The sequence below is a fragment of the Pangasianodon hypophthalmus genome, chromosome 3, assembly GCF_027358585.1.
Source record: "Pangasianodon hypophthalmus isolate fPanHyp1 chromosome 3, fPanHyp1.pri, whole genome shotgun sequence".
In the NCBI taxonomy this organism is placed as follows: domain Eukaryota; kingdom Metazoa; phylum Chordata; class Actinopteri; order Siluriformes; family Pangasiidae; genus Pangasianodon; species Pangasianodon hypophthalmus.
Genome location: NC_069712.1, coordinates 23,131,978 through 23,147,881, shown reverse-complemented (window position 1 = coordinate 23,147,881; position 15,904 = coordinate 23,131,978). Strand labels below are relative to the sequence as shown.

The window sequence follows — 15,904 nt, the reverse complement described above, 5'->3', positions numbered from 1 at the left end:
CTGTTCACTTTATTTGAATGGGTTTAATTTAACCCTCAATAACTCAAGTAAGTAGGCCTATAAATAATGTCAACTTGAATCTAATGACAATTAAAGTTTTAATAAAATATGTTCTATTAGTGGAAAGTTCAGAAATTAAAAAAAATGCAATAAGTAGCCAAAATTTGAACGTACCAATGTAAATAATGTGTCAAATATTGAATGGTTTTGGAATATGTTCTTAAGATAAATCTGTCCTGAGGGGATCTGATTAGCTGCCAATCTGCACCTACACGATTAGTAAAAACTTTTTTTCTTTTTTCAAATCGTAAATCCACAGTTTTTTGCACTCAAACTGTATCCACTGCACACAGCTCAGTAAACATTAACAGAGAATCCATAGAAAAAATATGATTGGTAGAGACTAACTGTACGTCACTTCCTGTTTAGATAGTCGAATGGCGGTGCAGGAAGTAGTTTAAACACGGTTTGGTTGCGAGCGTTGATGTATGTACCTACTGAGTTTGAGTAGTAATTTGAATTTGGAATGCTTTGTGTGCAAAAATAATACGCTTTAGATAGGTAAACAGAGGCCACTGGATCTGAAACGGCTTTCTACTCCAACAGGCGACTGGCGCCATGTACCGAGGCCCTAGGCCGCACCGAGGAGCGTATCCTCCTGCAGCGTCTCGCGGCTTTGCTCCCCGCGGCCCGCCTCCTGCCAGTTCGTTTCCTAGCGCTCCGTACCGTAATGAGCACGCGCGAGGCAGCAATGGCTATCCGCATGGCTACCGTCGACACCCGGAGCATCCGAGGAGGCGCTATTCATCACCAGGAAGAGGGTCGGCGGAAGATTTCAGAGGCGATGGGCCTCCCCCTAGAGACTACGGCCATGTAGGCTGACTAGATTACTACACTCAGCTTGACCGTTAAGTAGCACTGGGTTACCTGCGTGATGACGTGATACATATAGACTAATTCATCTTGGGCTGCGTCCCAAACTGTATACTAGAGAATAAAGTGGTATCACATAAGTGACATACTGTGGTTACGTATGTATGGCTGTATGTGCAGTTTTCGTAGATCGCAGGTTCTGGTCCACTGGTCATGGAGCACCCCCTGCCCTGCACATTTTAATATTTTCGCTTCTCCTAACACACACGATTCAACTAATCAGCAAATCATCAGCCCTTCCTGAGCTGAAGTGGGTGTACTGGAGCAGAGAAGACACTAAAACGTGTAGGACAGGGGGTATTCCACAACCAGTGCTGGGAACCTGTGTTGTAGCCTGGGCTGGTAAACAAGCATGTCAGAGAAAACATTTGTAGCATGCATTGCTTGTATAAATACTATTTGAGGTAATTGATATGCAGTCTTACTGTTTACAGATCATTTTGGGGGTAAAAAAATATACTGTTAATTTGCATCCTTACTTTCTTACAGAGATATACCCCTTCACCCCCACATGGTGGTCTCCCCACTGACCATAGTCTTGTTATAACTGTGGGTAACGAGTTGACAGGTTTATCCCAGAGCGCAGGAGCAGAGATTCCCTATGCCAGGTAAATCTATTTATTTATTTATTTATTTATTTATTTATTTAGAAGAGAGGTAGAATTCAGTTTTGTAGCACATCTGGATCAATTTTAGATGAGCCCTAAAGCAGGAAAAGCAGGAACAGTCAAACATATACAATCCTCCACCCCCACCCCCCTGTTTCTCCTGAAATTGGTCACCTGATATTACCCACTCAACAGCCAGAGAATAAGTAGTGTGGGATTCAAACAGTATTTTATGTGTGTTTGCACTGATTCCCAGCACAGCCTTGAAAATATAAGTGCCCACATGCCTGATAGCTCAAGCTTTTTCCATAACTCTTTGGTAAACATGTCAAGCACCATTGGCTTGGAAGTCAGAAACCTTAAACAGTTGAATGAGCAGCCTAATTGTGTTTGTTTTTTTTTCCCCTCACAGAGATTATTCTCCACACCGGTCAAGCTACGAGGGCCATGATGAGCGTAGTTTAAGAAGGCGCAGTCATAGTCGTTGTAGGAACAGGGGCTGGAGCCGCAGCCCAGACAGAATTCATAGCAGAAGTCGTCCTCGCAGCAGGAGCCGTAGTCGTGCAGTGAGCCGCAGCAGGGCACTGAGCCGAGGACGTAGCAGACCACGCAGCAGGAGTAGGAGTAGGACCCGGAGCAGGGGAAGGAGTAGAGCGAGGAGCAGGGCGAGGAGCAAGAGTAGACCGCGCAGCAGGAGCCGGAGCAGGGGGAGGAGCCGCAGCAGGGGGAGGAGTCGGAGCAGGGGAAGGAGCCGCAGCAGGGTAAGAAGTCGGACCAGGGGAAGGAGTCGGAGCCGCAGTGGCAGCAGCAGCAGTAGCTGTAGCAGCAGCAGCAGAAACAGCAAGGGAGATAAGGAAGATTTTAGAGAGCTTGAGAGGGCACGTCGACGTAAAGAACTGGAGGACATGCTGACGATGCCCACTAAATCCATCTTGAAAAAGAGAGTTGACTCCTCTGAAACTGATTCTCCCATGATCGGACAGGTAGGTACGATGTGATGAGATGGGGATGATTTTACTGAAATTGTAACAAGTCATTTGCAGATTATTTAAATAAACACATTTTTTTTCCATTTGTCATAGCTGGGAGTCTGTTTTAGATAATTCTTTTGTTTCATTTCTAATTAAACTGTTATCCAATGGTTTTAGAGTACTGACTCTCCACAAGGGAATTCAGGCAGTGGTCTGTCAAAGGATGCGGAACAGTTATTATGTGCAGTGACTAAAAACATGGACCCAGACTTACTGACATCAGTGTTGGCTCGAAATTCTAATGCCAGTGCACTTGAAGAGCTCATAAGCAAACTACAGCCTACCAAAGAGAGTGGGCATGGGTTCCCTCTCCCTCATGAAAGTAGCAGCCAAGAGAATTCAGACCTCACCCAGCTTCTCAGTGTGATGGCAGAGGCAGTAGCCCAACCACCAGACAAAAAGAAAAGCTTTGTAGATATTGAAGATGAAGAGAAGTTCCTATACGGGGATGAAGAAGAGGAAGACAAATTTCCAGCAAAAGAAATGCCTAAATCTGGACAATGTAGCTTACTGGATGTCTATGCGAAAACTGGACCTGATGCGCTGTATCATGAACCAAAGACTGGAGTAGTACATGAGCCACATAGGAAAGAATATGGACATTCTTACAGTCATGGACATCCTGAAGAAGATGAAAGTCAAATAACTAAACAGAACAAATATTGGGATAAGCACTATTCTTCCGCATTACCTGTGCAGCATCTTGATGAGGAACCTCAGAGTAACCCACCAGTAACTGAGTCTCATGATGCTCAAGTTAGGGCAGAAGTGGAGGAATACGAGAAGATACAAGACCTCCTCAAGACTATTGGCCTTGACCTGGGTGTAGCTGAGATCAGCAAGATGGCTGCCAGGACGCAAGAACGCCTCCAAGGTAAGAATCCTGGGAAGTCATCTGTCAAAAGACACCAGTCTGACCAGAGACGCAGGAGCCACAGCAGGAGTTCCAGTAGCAATAGCAGGAGTAGGAGTACCAGCAGGGGAAGCAGCTGCAGCAGAAGAAGCAGTCGCAGTCGGAGCAGCAGCTATGAGCACACCTCAAGTCATGGCAGGAAGAAGTCTGTTCCTCTTGAAAGACATTCATCGCGATCTGATAGTCAGAGTCAGAGGGAGGTTCGGCCTGGCACTAAAGCTGAAGAGAACCTGTGGACTAACACAGGTCCCCCGCCTCCTGAAGTTGTGAATCCTGGAACAAATAATTTCCCAGCTCCCTCTGCCCATCAGATGCCTCCCTATCCACAGCCACACACACGTGGACTTATGCCTCCCAACTACCCTCCCCCTGGCTATGATCCTTATGGGAACTACATGCCATATATGCCCCAAGGCTGGCCCATGTACCCGCCCCCTAGTATGCCGATGCTGCCACAAACTCCCATGGATGACTACAGTTCCCCTGCCATAGATCGACCCTTCCTGAAAGTAATCAATACAGGGGCAAATGAAGCTCAAGGGATAGATAAAAAAGGTGAACAGCTTTGTGGTTATTTCATTTTAAGTAGTTAAATGTAAACCTGCATTTTTAGGGTTTTAAGACATTGAATATTTTATTTATTCCCACAGGCTCAAAGGTAGACCCGTTACAGAGCATGACAATTGCATGCAGTGGAAACCAGAGGAGGGTAATTGAAGAAAAGAATAATGCCAAACAAAAGCAGAAGGTAAATACAGGAATTATTTATTGGACGGCATTGTTGTGAAAGCTTTCCTTATACAGAAAATGTCAGTCTAGTGTGAATTCTACCGCAAGCCTTGTTTAGGCTATTACGTAAACAGTAATCTAAATCTGGAGATCTGTCTTTAATTGACCTGGCAAATTGACTTTTATGTAGATTGTCATTTAGTATACTTATTGTTTTTAGTGCAAACTTAATATTTTATTTTTGGACAAGATTTTGCTCTCTCTTATCTTCAACCAACACTTAGCCAGGGCATGTCAAGCAGTATATTATTAATGGGAAAGACGTTTTGGAAGACATCTTTTGAGCAAGAACCATGGTTTCAGTTTGTACACCACAGTGTTTGCAAGCTTCCACACGGAACTCCCAAGCACATTGTCTTTTGTTTAGAGACCTTCCTCTCTTTGCGATTGCTCCAAATATCACATAGTAGCTTATGCCACTGCCCATAGAGAAACTCTAATTTCCATGTCCTTTGTTTTGCTTGTGGTCATGGAAGCAGCAGGCATGTTTGTGGCAAACATATTCAAGGCCAGACTTGATCATACCATGTCCTTCTGTGTCTCTTCCTTTTTTCTTTGCTAAGTGTAGGTTAGGTTGCCCTGCTTCAAGCACAGGTTAAATTTTCCTTGTGGCTTGGAAGTTTTGCATACATTGGATTTAATTAAATCTGTATAGCCTTTTTAACGATGCATATTGGCCATGTGGGGTCTCCTCTCATGCGTATAGTTCTTAGTATTCTTGAGATAAGCTCTGCTAATACTTTATAATACTTATATAACAATATATGTAACGATATGAGACCATTTTAGAATCTTTGCAACATAACAATAATATAATAACAACTCAAATTAATAACTTTTTTGACAGCATTGCTGTAAAAGCTGTAACGTCAGATAGTTGGAAAGCATGCAACAAATACATTTCCAGCTGTGAGCTTAAAACTCCTGTCAGTCGGATCTATGTAGGAAACACAAAATGTATGTAACACTGTTATCAACATACAATGCTGTGAAAAAGTATTTGCCCCTCTCGTAACTTATATTTTTGCATATTTGTTACATTGCGTGGTTTCAGATCCTCATAGAAAATGTAATATAAAACAAGAAAAATATGAGCAAACAGAACAGTTTTTAAATGATCATGTCATTAATTATTCAACACCTGTATCACCCATGTGAAAAAGGCCTTTTAAAATGTATAACTGTTTGTGCCATCTTTAGCAGCAACAGCTGCAACCAAACACTTCCGTTAACTAGCGATGCGTCTTTCACATCGCTGTGGATGAATTTTGGTTCACTGTTCTTTGCAGAATTGCTTTAATTCACCCACATTTGAGGGCTTTTGAGCATGAATTAGCCTACCACAGCATGTCAATGGAGTTCAAGTCAGGACTTTGACTAGGCCACCCTTAAACCTCAATTTTTTTTTTCTTTTGGGCCATTCAGAGGTGGACTTGCTCTTGTGATTTGGTTTTTGTCTTGCTGCATAACCCAGTAGTGCTTGAGCATCAGATCACAGATTGATGACCGGATATTCTCCTTCAGTATTTTCTGGTAGAGATCAGAATTCATGGTTCTGTCAATTATGGCAAGTCACCCAGACCCTGAAGCAGCAAAGCTTTCCCACACCATCACACTAACACCACCATGTCTGACGATCAGTATGATGTTCTTATTGAGGAACACTGTGTTAACTTTATGCCACATGTAACAGGATCCATGTCTTCTCAAATTTCCCACTTTCAACTCATCAGTCCATAGAACAAGTCTTCATATTCCTCTTAGTTAGCTGTGCTTTTCCCAATCTCTCTAATGGTAGACTCATGAACTCTGACTTTATCTGAGGCAAGCGAGGCCTGCAGTTCCTTAGCTGTTCATCCAGGTTCTTTTTTTGACTTCTTGGCTGAGTTGAGGTGCTCTTGGAGTATTTTGGTGATTCAACCACTTAAGGGTAGATTCACCACTGTTTTAAGTATCTTTCTTCTAGAGGTAACGGCTCTCGCTGTGGTTTGCCGAGTTCCAGAGTCTTAGAAATGGCAACAGGGCAGGCAGTAATCAGGCCTGGGTGTGTCTAGTGTAATCGAACCCAGGTATCAGTTAAATTTGGTTAATTGTTTGGTTGAGTAAATAAGGGGGGAGTCACTTTTTCACACAAGACCTTTTGATGTTGGATAATTTTTTTTACTTCAATAAATGAAAGGATCATTTAAAAAGTGTATTTTGTATTTACTCAGGTTGTCTTTGTCTTCTGTTAAATTTTGTTTGATGATACGAAATAATTCACTGTGACAAATGTGCAAAAACAAACAAAATGAAAATGGGGCAAATACTTTTTCAAGGCCCTGCACCTGAACCAGTTTTTAGAAGGACTCTGTAGCTATCATCTGTACAGCTTAATGAGATGTCAATATTTTGAGAAATTCATAGAAAAAATGTAAAATACAACTTAAAGAAGTTTCAGTTCTTTGAGGACATCAGCGGCATACTAACATAGTGTAATGTTACTGTGGACTTTAACTTGATCACCATGAACAAGGCTTTAGAGTTAAGCAGCAACTAAATACATGTTTGCCGCTCAGGTCCTGTTCCACCCCTCCTAAATGCCAGGGGCAGTGAGAATCACCTGAATACCTTCATGTGCATCTGCACGCAAAGTGTTTACACAGAGTGACGTATAACGTAATATTTGCAATAAAAGCAGCCATGTCATACAGCCCTCTTTCTTTTCTTCTTCTCCTCGCCTTGTACAATTTGGACCATATTTAGAGCTGGATCTCCTTAACAACAACGTCAGAGGTCCAAGTAACCTGCCCAGGTTCTTGTTCTTTGGCATACTGTGTGCTTTTGTTATTTAGGGGATTTTAACCAACCATGTATTTAATATTCACAGCCTGCCAGCACAAAATGTAACCTGAATGATCATTTCAAAAGTGGTCCACAGCAAAGCCCCAGACCTGACAAAACCTCAGTGTCATCTCTTTTGACAGCCCTGTTCTGTACTCTCTAGTGGTGAAGAGTGGTGATTTTCTTCAAAACTACAAAAGTGGTTTAATTAGTTGTTGGCCAATAAAGCTATTAAACACACTTTGAGAATTGCTCATTCCTCTGGGCAAGGCCTAAATACTATTGTATCATGGCTAGGTAACTGAAGAGCTTGAGAAGCTGATGAAGGACAGAGATTCCCGAATGAAGAAAAAAGAGAGTCTAATAAAAGAATTGGAGACACTGCGAAAGCAGCAAGGTATTTCTTGCATATACTGATCCACATTTAATAAAATAATATGATGGTTGGGATTTTTTAATGATAATTGTTTGTTAAGTGGCATTTTATTGTTCTGTATCATAGGGGAGCTCCTAAGGAAAAAGCGAAGGGAGAAAGATGGTCACAAGGATCCCATACTTATGGAGCTTGGCCGTCTTCAAGAGGATGTGATGGCCCAGATATCCGATCTGCGCACTGAACATGAGGCAGCAGAGAAGAAGTATGAAGAACTAGTGAAGGTGGCAACAATCCTGGGGCTGGACCACAAAAACCTTAGGAGCTCTGGGGAACATGATCATGCCCCTTCTCATAGCAACTCTAAAGAACCCAGAAGCCCAGAGAAATCGAAATCAGCCTCCATCACATCCACCGCTCAGGTAGATCTACTTTTGCTGCTAGTGGGTAAGCCCAGAGAGGAAGGGAACTGGAAAATCCTAACCTGTATGGTTTTTATACGTATAAAAACTTGTAGCCTGGACACAAAATCTGCTTATCTCAGATGCCTGAGCTAATGATATATCCAACCCTGATTTAGTTAGAGTGCACAATAGAATAGTTATTTAAACTTTTGAGTTGAGCATATTTTATAATTCATATTCAATTCCTGTTGCTAGCATTTTCACAGACAGCTACCAAATTGTGTTAATGTGTTTGGTTTATATAACGTAGCTGAAGCATGGGGTTATTTTCCAAATTGCGTGGGCTGTCCATTACAGAGTGATCAGCTTTACAATAAGAATCCTTGACCAGCATTCAGGCATCGGAATGCATGGTCTAACCATTTCAGCATTCAAAACAAGATTCTACATTATTGCAAGCTTTAGTATCAGGCGAAGAATAGAGACAATAGGTTATTTATGAATATAAATAGAATATGACAGATTGGCCTTGAATATGACATCAACTAATCAACTGGTAGGTATTTATCATGCTCTTGAAAATTGTCAGATCTTCTGACCATGCATTCATTAGTAAAATCAAATTGTAGTCAGCAGGACTACAAAATGTGGGGTACCAATAAGACAGGAAGAGTATATTTTCATTATTATTATTTTTATTTATTTATTTATTTTTATTAACTTCTTTTTACAAATTTGACTAAAGGTAGGCTGCACTGAATTAAAAAAAAATAATAGAATCGGTTGACATGCTGTTTTGTCACTGTTATTGGTAATTGGTAATTTACCCATTGTATGGGAGTTGAGGTTTCTGCTCTTTTATCCTGGTGAGTGTATTGGCACTTTTCCTTTATTTATTTATTTTTATTATTATTTTTTTATAACTAAATTTTTTACATTTAAAGCTGAATGACTTTCAGATTACTACAGAATGTGTTCATATAAAATAGGCAGCTAAATTGAAAATTAATTGCATAGTTATGCATGCAATACCAATCATTGTTAATTAGTAAGGATGCACTTCTATCATAATGAGAATTATGACAATAATGGTTGAAAATTGTCCTTTGCTCTGCACTGCTCATCACTTCATCACTTATGATTAGGCTGCCTTTAAACTCCTTGAGATAGAGGTGTGCATGGGACTTTTTTTTTTTTGGTACCCTCTTGAGATATTTTCTGAGTTGTAGGGTGATTTTGTTTCCAAAAATATGAAGAAATAACTCATTTAAACCACAGTGACCCTGACCAGGATAAAGCAGTTACTGAAGGTGTATGAAAGAATGAATGTAGTAAATGTGTCGCACAGTGGCGTGTAAGCACCCCACCTTGTCAAGTACGCTTGTTAATCAAGGGTCCAGTATACTTGTTAAACCCAATGCACACCTCTACTTTAAACTAAAAGGCAATCAAGGCTAAAATTAGCCTTGATTGCACATTTCAGGGATGGTTTATTGTGAACTTGAAACCTTGGAAGCAATAAGCTAGGGATGTTGAGAAAGCTTTTGCATTTCTTGTAGCCCAGCCATTACCTGATCTGTGTCATGATTTTCACAGCATACGTCACTGCAAACTCCGTTTTCACACATGCATACTCGTGCACTACCTGATCCATGCCTTGCATGTGTGAACAAGTTACAGCAGTGGCTTATTTGCTATGAAAATAAATGTCAGTGACGTTTTCTTCATTTACTGTTAAGAATAATCAGGAGATAAAGCTTTATATAGCCTAGTATCCCTAGGTCATTTTGGTGTGGGTGGAGCTAAACTGCTGCATTTACATGTACATACAGAGCAGTGAACAAATAAATTTGTATATAATAAACTCTTAAAATGCATATATTTCTAGTGATCTTCCTTAAAAAGCAAAGTAGTTTATTTATAGATTATTCCTTTTGCTACAATAAAAGAAAGAAAACATATTTATAGATATGTATTTAACTCTGCCACAAACAGCAATGTTCATTTGATGAAAATTTGCTGCAAATCTGTAACGGTCACTCATCGCTTCAAGATCTCAATAATATCGGATGCTACAAAGGAGCACTGCTTTGTGCTTTGTCAGCATCATTATTTTTCATATACTAGAATAATTCTGTCAGAGACTTCCTGCATCAGTTTAGAGGTTTACTATTTGTTTGTGACCTGGAGTATCGATGATCTACACACAGACTTAGTTGTTAGAGCTTAAAACTATAGCAGTGGTTCCTCTCAGCCGGAGCACAGATGGCCTAAATTACAAAGGTAAGATTACTTTGTCAAACTTAAATAATAGGGAATCAGGGTTTATTTATTTGTTTATTTATTTATTTAATTTTCAAATCCTGTTGCTGCTTTTCCCCTTTCAGTTGGGTTTCTGGGCTTCTTACTAACGTGTAATTTGTACTTCCTAAACTAGGGTACCAAGTCATCGACGCCAGGAACCAGCACCAGATCGGATTCATTAGCTGAGATATTTGAGTACTATGATGCAGGAAACCACTGGTGCAAAAACTGCAACATTACTAGTGGTTCCATGTTTGATTTTTTCACACACTTGCACAGCAAAATGCACAGAAAGGTAAATGCCCATTATTTCCCTTTTTATTACGAGTATATTTTATTTAACGTCTTTGTTCATATTTAATCATGTGCTGTTCTTTATTGTTGCTCTTCTGTACCTGTTAAGTTGCTTTATAAGTTAAGTCATCTATTTTGTCTTTTGTTTAAAGACTATAGATCCCTACGTCAGACCTTGGGCATCAAATTCCGAGCGTGAAAAGAAACACCCTACAGGCGAACTGATTTCTAAACCAGCAAAAGGTAGAAGTTTTGCTATCATACCCGCAAACTACAGTGAAAGTAGTTAAGTGCCTTAGGTTAGATACAGTGCTGTAAATGTGAGAGTAGGATTGGTGTGACTTGTCATGTGATTTTCTTATTGCATTCTTCTCAACAATCAAACATTGTGTGGGTAATATTATTAATGTCTCCTTATGGTCTTAAACCTCACTGTATTAATGTCTCCTTATGGCCTTAAACCTCACTGTGTTTCTCTCCTGTAGGCTCTGAATTTGTGTTACCTGTGAGGGGATTTTTCTGCCAGTTGTGTAAAGAGTTTTTTGGTGATCCTATTTGTGCAGAGGCCCATGTTATATGCCATGCACACAATGAGAAGTATAAGGTATTTTAATTATTATTTTTCCCCTCCTTTCCCTGAGTGCGCTTATAGTTCAGTGTCAAATCTTTGAACATTTCCACTTGGCAGCAGAAGTGGCTAGGTATAGCTATTGCAAATGTGAATCAGACACTATCTAGAGGGGATCAAGACAAGTAAACATATACTTGTGCAAATCATTGTTGTTATTATTTTTGCATGTATATAATATATTCTGTACAAGAAGCCTAGTGTAGTATAGTGTTGTACATTTCAGTTAAAGCCAACACAATGGTTATTGCATTAATTCATCCTCAGTAATTTTGAAAATGTCAAACTATTAACTAGTATTCATTAAGAAACTAAACTGTCTCATAAGCATGTGTTAATGAAACAAACTAAATATTCATTTTAAAGCTCCACTCTATTTGGGAATAAGAATAAATAGTAGCCTGAACAAATGAATTTTCTCTCAGTAAGAGTTTGGCTTGTTCTTTAGGCTTGTACAGAATGCTTAGTGCAACAGGTCAAGCCTCTAAATGGTTTTAACCCCAAACTGTATGCCAAAAAGATTAGATCATGTGTTAGATTAACCATATTTTTACATGTTCAGTTTGCAGATCTACAGTTCTTAAAGTGTGAATTTGGTGGCCATAAAGCATGTTTTTCATATTTGTTGGAAGGTTGATTGCCTTATTTTTGTCTTATTTTCTCAACAGAAACAAATGTACGAGAACCCTCTTTATGAACAAAGGAGGAACCTGGATCGCCAAGCTGGCATGGAGAGCGAAAAAAAGCAGACTGAGCACAAACGAAAGCGTGAAGATGATGACTCCCAGGATGAGCAGAAAAACTCCAAGTCCAGCAAAGATCAAGTGAAAAAGCCCAAATGCAAGAATGAAGAAGAGGATAGACCCAAATACATCAAGGAAGAGGAACAAAAAGTAAAACATGTCAAAGAGGAAGAGAATAAACCTAAATGTAAGAAAGAGGAGGCTGAGCGGACCAAATGTAGAAGAGAAGAGGAAGAGAGGACTAGGTATACAAAGGAAGAAGGGGAGAGAAACAAGTTTAGAAAGGAAGAGGAAGAGAGGTACAGACAGAAGAAAGCGGATGATGAGAGGTACAAGTATGAAGAAGACAAATATAGATACAAAGAAGAAAATCGGTACAAGTACAGAGAAGATAATGAGAAGTATAGGTACAGGAAGGAAGATGAAAAATCTAGGTATCGGAAAGAGGATGACAAGAAATACAAATATGGTCATGAAACTGAGGAAGACAGGAGACCAAAATACAGGGAGGAAGAGTGTTCAAGGTTGCCAAAATCAAAATGGGAGGAAGAAGATGAGGAGGAGGAAGAGAGGCCCAAATATGGGAAAAGGGAGGATAAAAAGCAACACCCAAAAGGAGGCCGCAAAGATGAGAGAGAGAAGTCTTCTTTGAAAGATGCTAAGACTGATCCCGAGAAGCCTAGTGAGCTCCCTAAGGTTCTTTGTGGGCCAAGTCCAGCCATGCTTGCAAAACTTCGCAAAAAGAACGAGGAGGCCACTTCACGTCCTGCCTTTGGAAAATTCACTTGGAAAAAGCCTGAAAAGACTGCACTGGAGAAGGAAGCAGAGAAAATTGCAGAACAATTTATGAAGGAAGATGAGGAGAGTGTTGTAGCTGCAGCAGCAAGTAAAGACACTGAGGATCAGGATGCTTTTGCCAAGTCTGTGGCTGCTGCTAAGAGTATTGCTATCAAACTGTCAGGTAAAACAGCCATTGCCCCTTCCGAAGAATGGGTAGCCTATAACCAGATTAAAAATCGTCCTAATTTGCCCACTCCTTCTAATATTCTGAGAAAGTCCAATGTTGGGCTCCAGAACAAGCCAGTTTCTGCTGACATACCCCCCTTAGCTGTACCAACCATGGATGCAAGCAGCAAATCTTCTGAAACTGTGATAAAAAACCAGGCAGAGAATGAAGACGTTCTGTCAACTGATCTAATCTCGAAGGCATTTGGAGGTGAGGAGGTGCAATTGGAAATTCCAGGTGATAACTCATCCAGTCTTATATCTGCTTCTGTCTCCATACCAACTACTTCAACTGTAACAACTCCATCATCCACAGTGCAGGAGGTGGAGGCTGTTGAGGTAAAAGCTCCTACTGAATGTATGATTACTCTTGAGACTGATGTGGCTGCTCCTGGAGTACCTGAGGAGGAACACAAACTAACAGTCATGGTCCGTCCTCCTCCTCAAATTCAGACCCTCAGTAGTTACTCTTCTTCAAAAAAAGACAAGCCAAAAACAAGTCTGGCTGCAGCAAAAGCAAAAGACTTGTTTGACATTTTTTATGGCGGCAGCACTATGGCTAGCTGCAGTGGTTCTAGTGCTGGCAATAAGATTGGCTGTAAACAAGACTCTAAAGCTGTTTCAGGAAGATTGGTGACCACTTTAGATAAAGAATCAACAAAGGAGCAGGATCCAAACACTGAACACTTACCTGAGGTCTCCAGCTTGAAGTGTGAGGAGCCATTTGAGGACAGAGGAGCACAGTCTGAACCACCAACTTTTGATCTTGAAGTAGAACCACTTGTGGACTCAAAAACTGAAGAGCATGGTGGAAGTATGGAAATGGCAACAGTTGATTGCAAGAATGAAGCAGATTCTCTGGACTGTTTAGCCAATTCAGAAATCATGGAGAACATTGAGATGATGGGAACAAATGATAACCAAAATCCTCTGGACTCTGAAGAGGCAATGACTCTTTCGTTCTCCCCACCACCAGGTTCTTTTACAGAGCAACTGAACTTGGACACATTTGAGTTCAGTTTTGACTCTTTGTAAAGAAGCTCCATCCAGTAGGTGTAGGGATGTGCATGAAACCTATGAATGTTTCAGTAACATTGATCTGAAAACTTTTTATTTGTATTATTTGGTTGAGATGTTTCATGTATCTTCTTAAACTTTTTGGCAGGTAATGCCAGTGAAATGATGGACTGACAAGCACTCATTCTGAAGGAAAGGAGATTCCACTGAAAGAATGAGCATTTTCTCCACAAGTAATGAATCATTAGCATATGTAAAATGTTGCACAGTTTTTGTTAAAAGTACAGGGTTTTGAACTCCCTGCTTTTTCTTGCTTTGTTTGCAGCTGATACAGTTCCTTTAAAAAAAGAAAGGTAATGTAGACCATCATTTTATATAATCTGTTTGAGAGTGATTTAAGTTCAAGTCTAAATCCATTAATCCTTCCACTTAAGTAAATCAAAGATATTTTAATACAGGAACCAGAGAGATCCAAGGTCAGAAGAGAAAAAGAATTGGTGTGGAGCTCACGCTACAAGGACAAAAATGTCTTGAAATACATTTGTACTTTTGAGTCCAGCATAAGCCTTTCTCTTAACAGCTCTTGTGAGAACTGATACAAATTTGAGATTATGGTCCTGTACCCTGTTAGTTGAAATACTGTACACTGTTCTATATTACTATTGGTTGTTCTGTAGTTTCTGGTGTATAAGGTCTAGTTCAAATAAATTTCAGTGACCACATTTTTGTGTATTAATCATATCTAGATATTAATAGTAATTGCTACTCATTAGTGGAAATATATCTGTGATATATTTTAGATGCTGTACTTGAGTAATGTTTCTTTTTTATCATGTCAGTGTAAGTATATGTGCCTGTGTATAGCTTTTTCTGTCCACTGCTTTGAACTGTTTTTTCAGTTGTGTCTCCTTGTTCCCTAGAATGTATAGCTGTACATCTTATTTGCTATCATTTATTACAACAGTCTAGGAAATTTGGATTGTGTCAGTTCATTTTAAAAAAGTAAACAAAGGCAAGTTATTCCAGACAAAAATAAGTTAAAACTTGCATAAGCAGTACTTTTAATTTTGCTCAAAACTGCTTAAGCATGGAGTCTATACATGCAAACGGTTTTAATATTTATCAAACACGTGTACTTATTTAAATATTACTTGCAAGACTTGCATAAAACATCCTCCCTCATTCTTTACATTTTGTGTTTTATGATTTATAGAAAAGTTTTTGAAAATAATTTAATTTCATAGTTGGATTTCCTAACTGCAAATGTTTCAGTGATGCTGCAATTCAGCAGTGAAATGCTTTCAGTTTTGCTGCAATCAAATCCTTTACATCAAAGAACAAGAATGCTTTATGGACATAAGGTAAGTGCGTGAGTGAGTGAGAAATGAAGGTGGAAAGTGTGAGCAGGCATTTTTGAATTGGATGCACGGGCCTTGTTTTGATCTTGTGTAGCTCAGTGGTTCTCCATGCAGAGTCCAGGGGCTCCCAGGGGTCTGTGATTATTTATTTATATATACACACTGATCAGCCATAACAGTAAAACCACCTGCCAAATATTGTGTAGGTCCCCCTAGTGCTGCCAAAACAGCTCTGACTCGTTGAGGCATGGACTCCACAAGACCTCTGAAGGTGTGCTGTGGTATCTGGCACCAACACATTAGCAGCAGATCCTTTAAGTCCTGTAAGTTGTGAGGTGGGCCTCCATGGATCGGACTTGTTTGTCCAGCACATCCCACAGATGCTCGGATTGAGATCTGCAGAATTTGCAAGCCAAGTCCAAGTGGACAGGGGTCAGCATGGGCACTCTGACTGGTCTGCAGCTACGCAGCCTCATACACAGCAAGCTGCGATGCACTGTGTGTTCTGACACCTTTCTACCATAGGCACCATTAACTTTCAGCAGTTTGTGCTACATTAGCTCTTCAGTGGGATCGGACCAGACAGGCTAGCCTTCGCTCCCCATGTGCATCAGTGAGCCTTGGGCATGTCCCTGTCGCTGGTTCACCGGTTGTCCTTCCTTGGACCACTTTTGGTAGGTA

The 15,904-nt window shown here is 40.2% G+C and overlaps 1 protein-coding gene across 7 annotated transcripts; it reads left to right on the top strand.

Moving 5' to 3' along the window:
• The first annotated feature begins 395 nt into the window (after positions 1-395).
• On the top strand, positions 396-14,838 carry znf318 (zinc finger protein 318). Of its 7 annotated transcripts, none has more exons than XR_003404067.3 (14): positions 415-873; positions 1,423-1,541; positions 1,954-2,524; positions 2,690-4,040; positions 4,136-4,233; positions 7,395-7,494; positions 7,600-7,892; positions 10,312-10,473; positions 10,625-10,715; positions 10,958-11,076; positions 11,769-13,897; positions 14,014-14,098; positions 14,191-14,218; positions 14,324-14,838. XR_003404067.3 is itself a non-coding variant. In XM_026937279.3 (12 exons), exons 2-12 carry the CDS (start codon positions 619-621, stop codon positions 13,881-13,883), a joined length of 5,274 nt encoding a protein of 1,757 aa, XP_026793080.3. In that variant the 5' UTR covers positions 396-486; positions 607-618; the 3' UTR covers positions 13,884-14,838. The 7 variants fall into 7 exon arrangements, 3 of the variants coding, with proteins under 3 accessions (XP_026793080.3, XP_026793095.3, XP_026793106.3); XR_008301423.1 differs by having other exon boundaries at positions 11,769-13,901; XR_008301422.1 differs by having other exon boundaries at positions 11,769-13,901; positions 14,191-14,838.
• Positions 14,839-15,904: the final 1,066 nt, after the last annotated feature.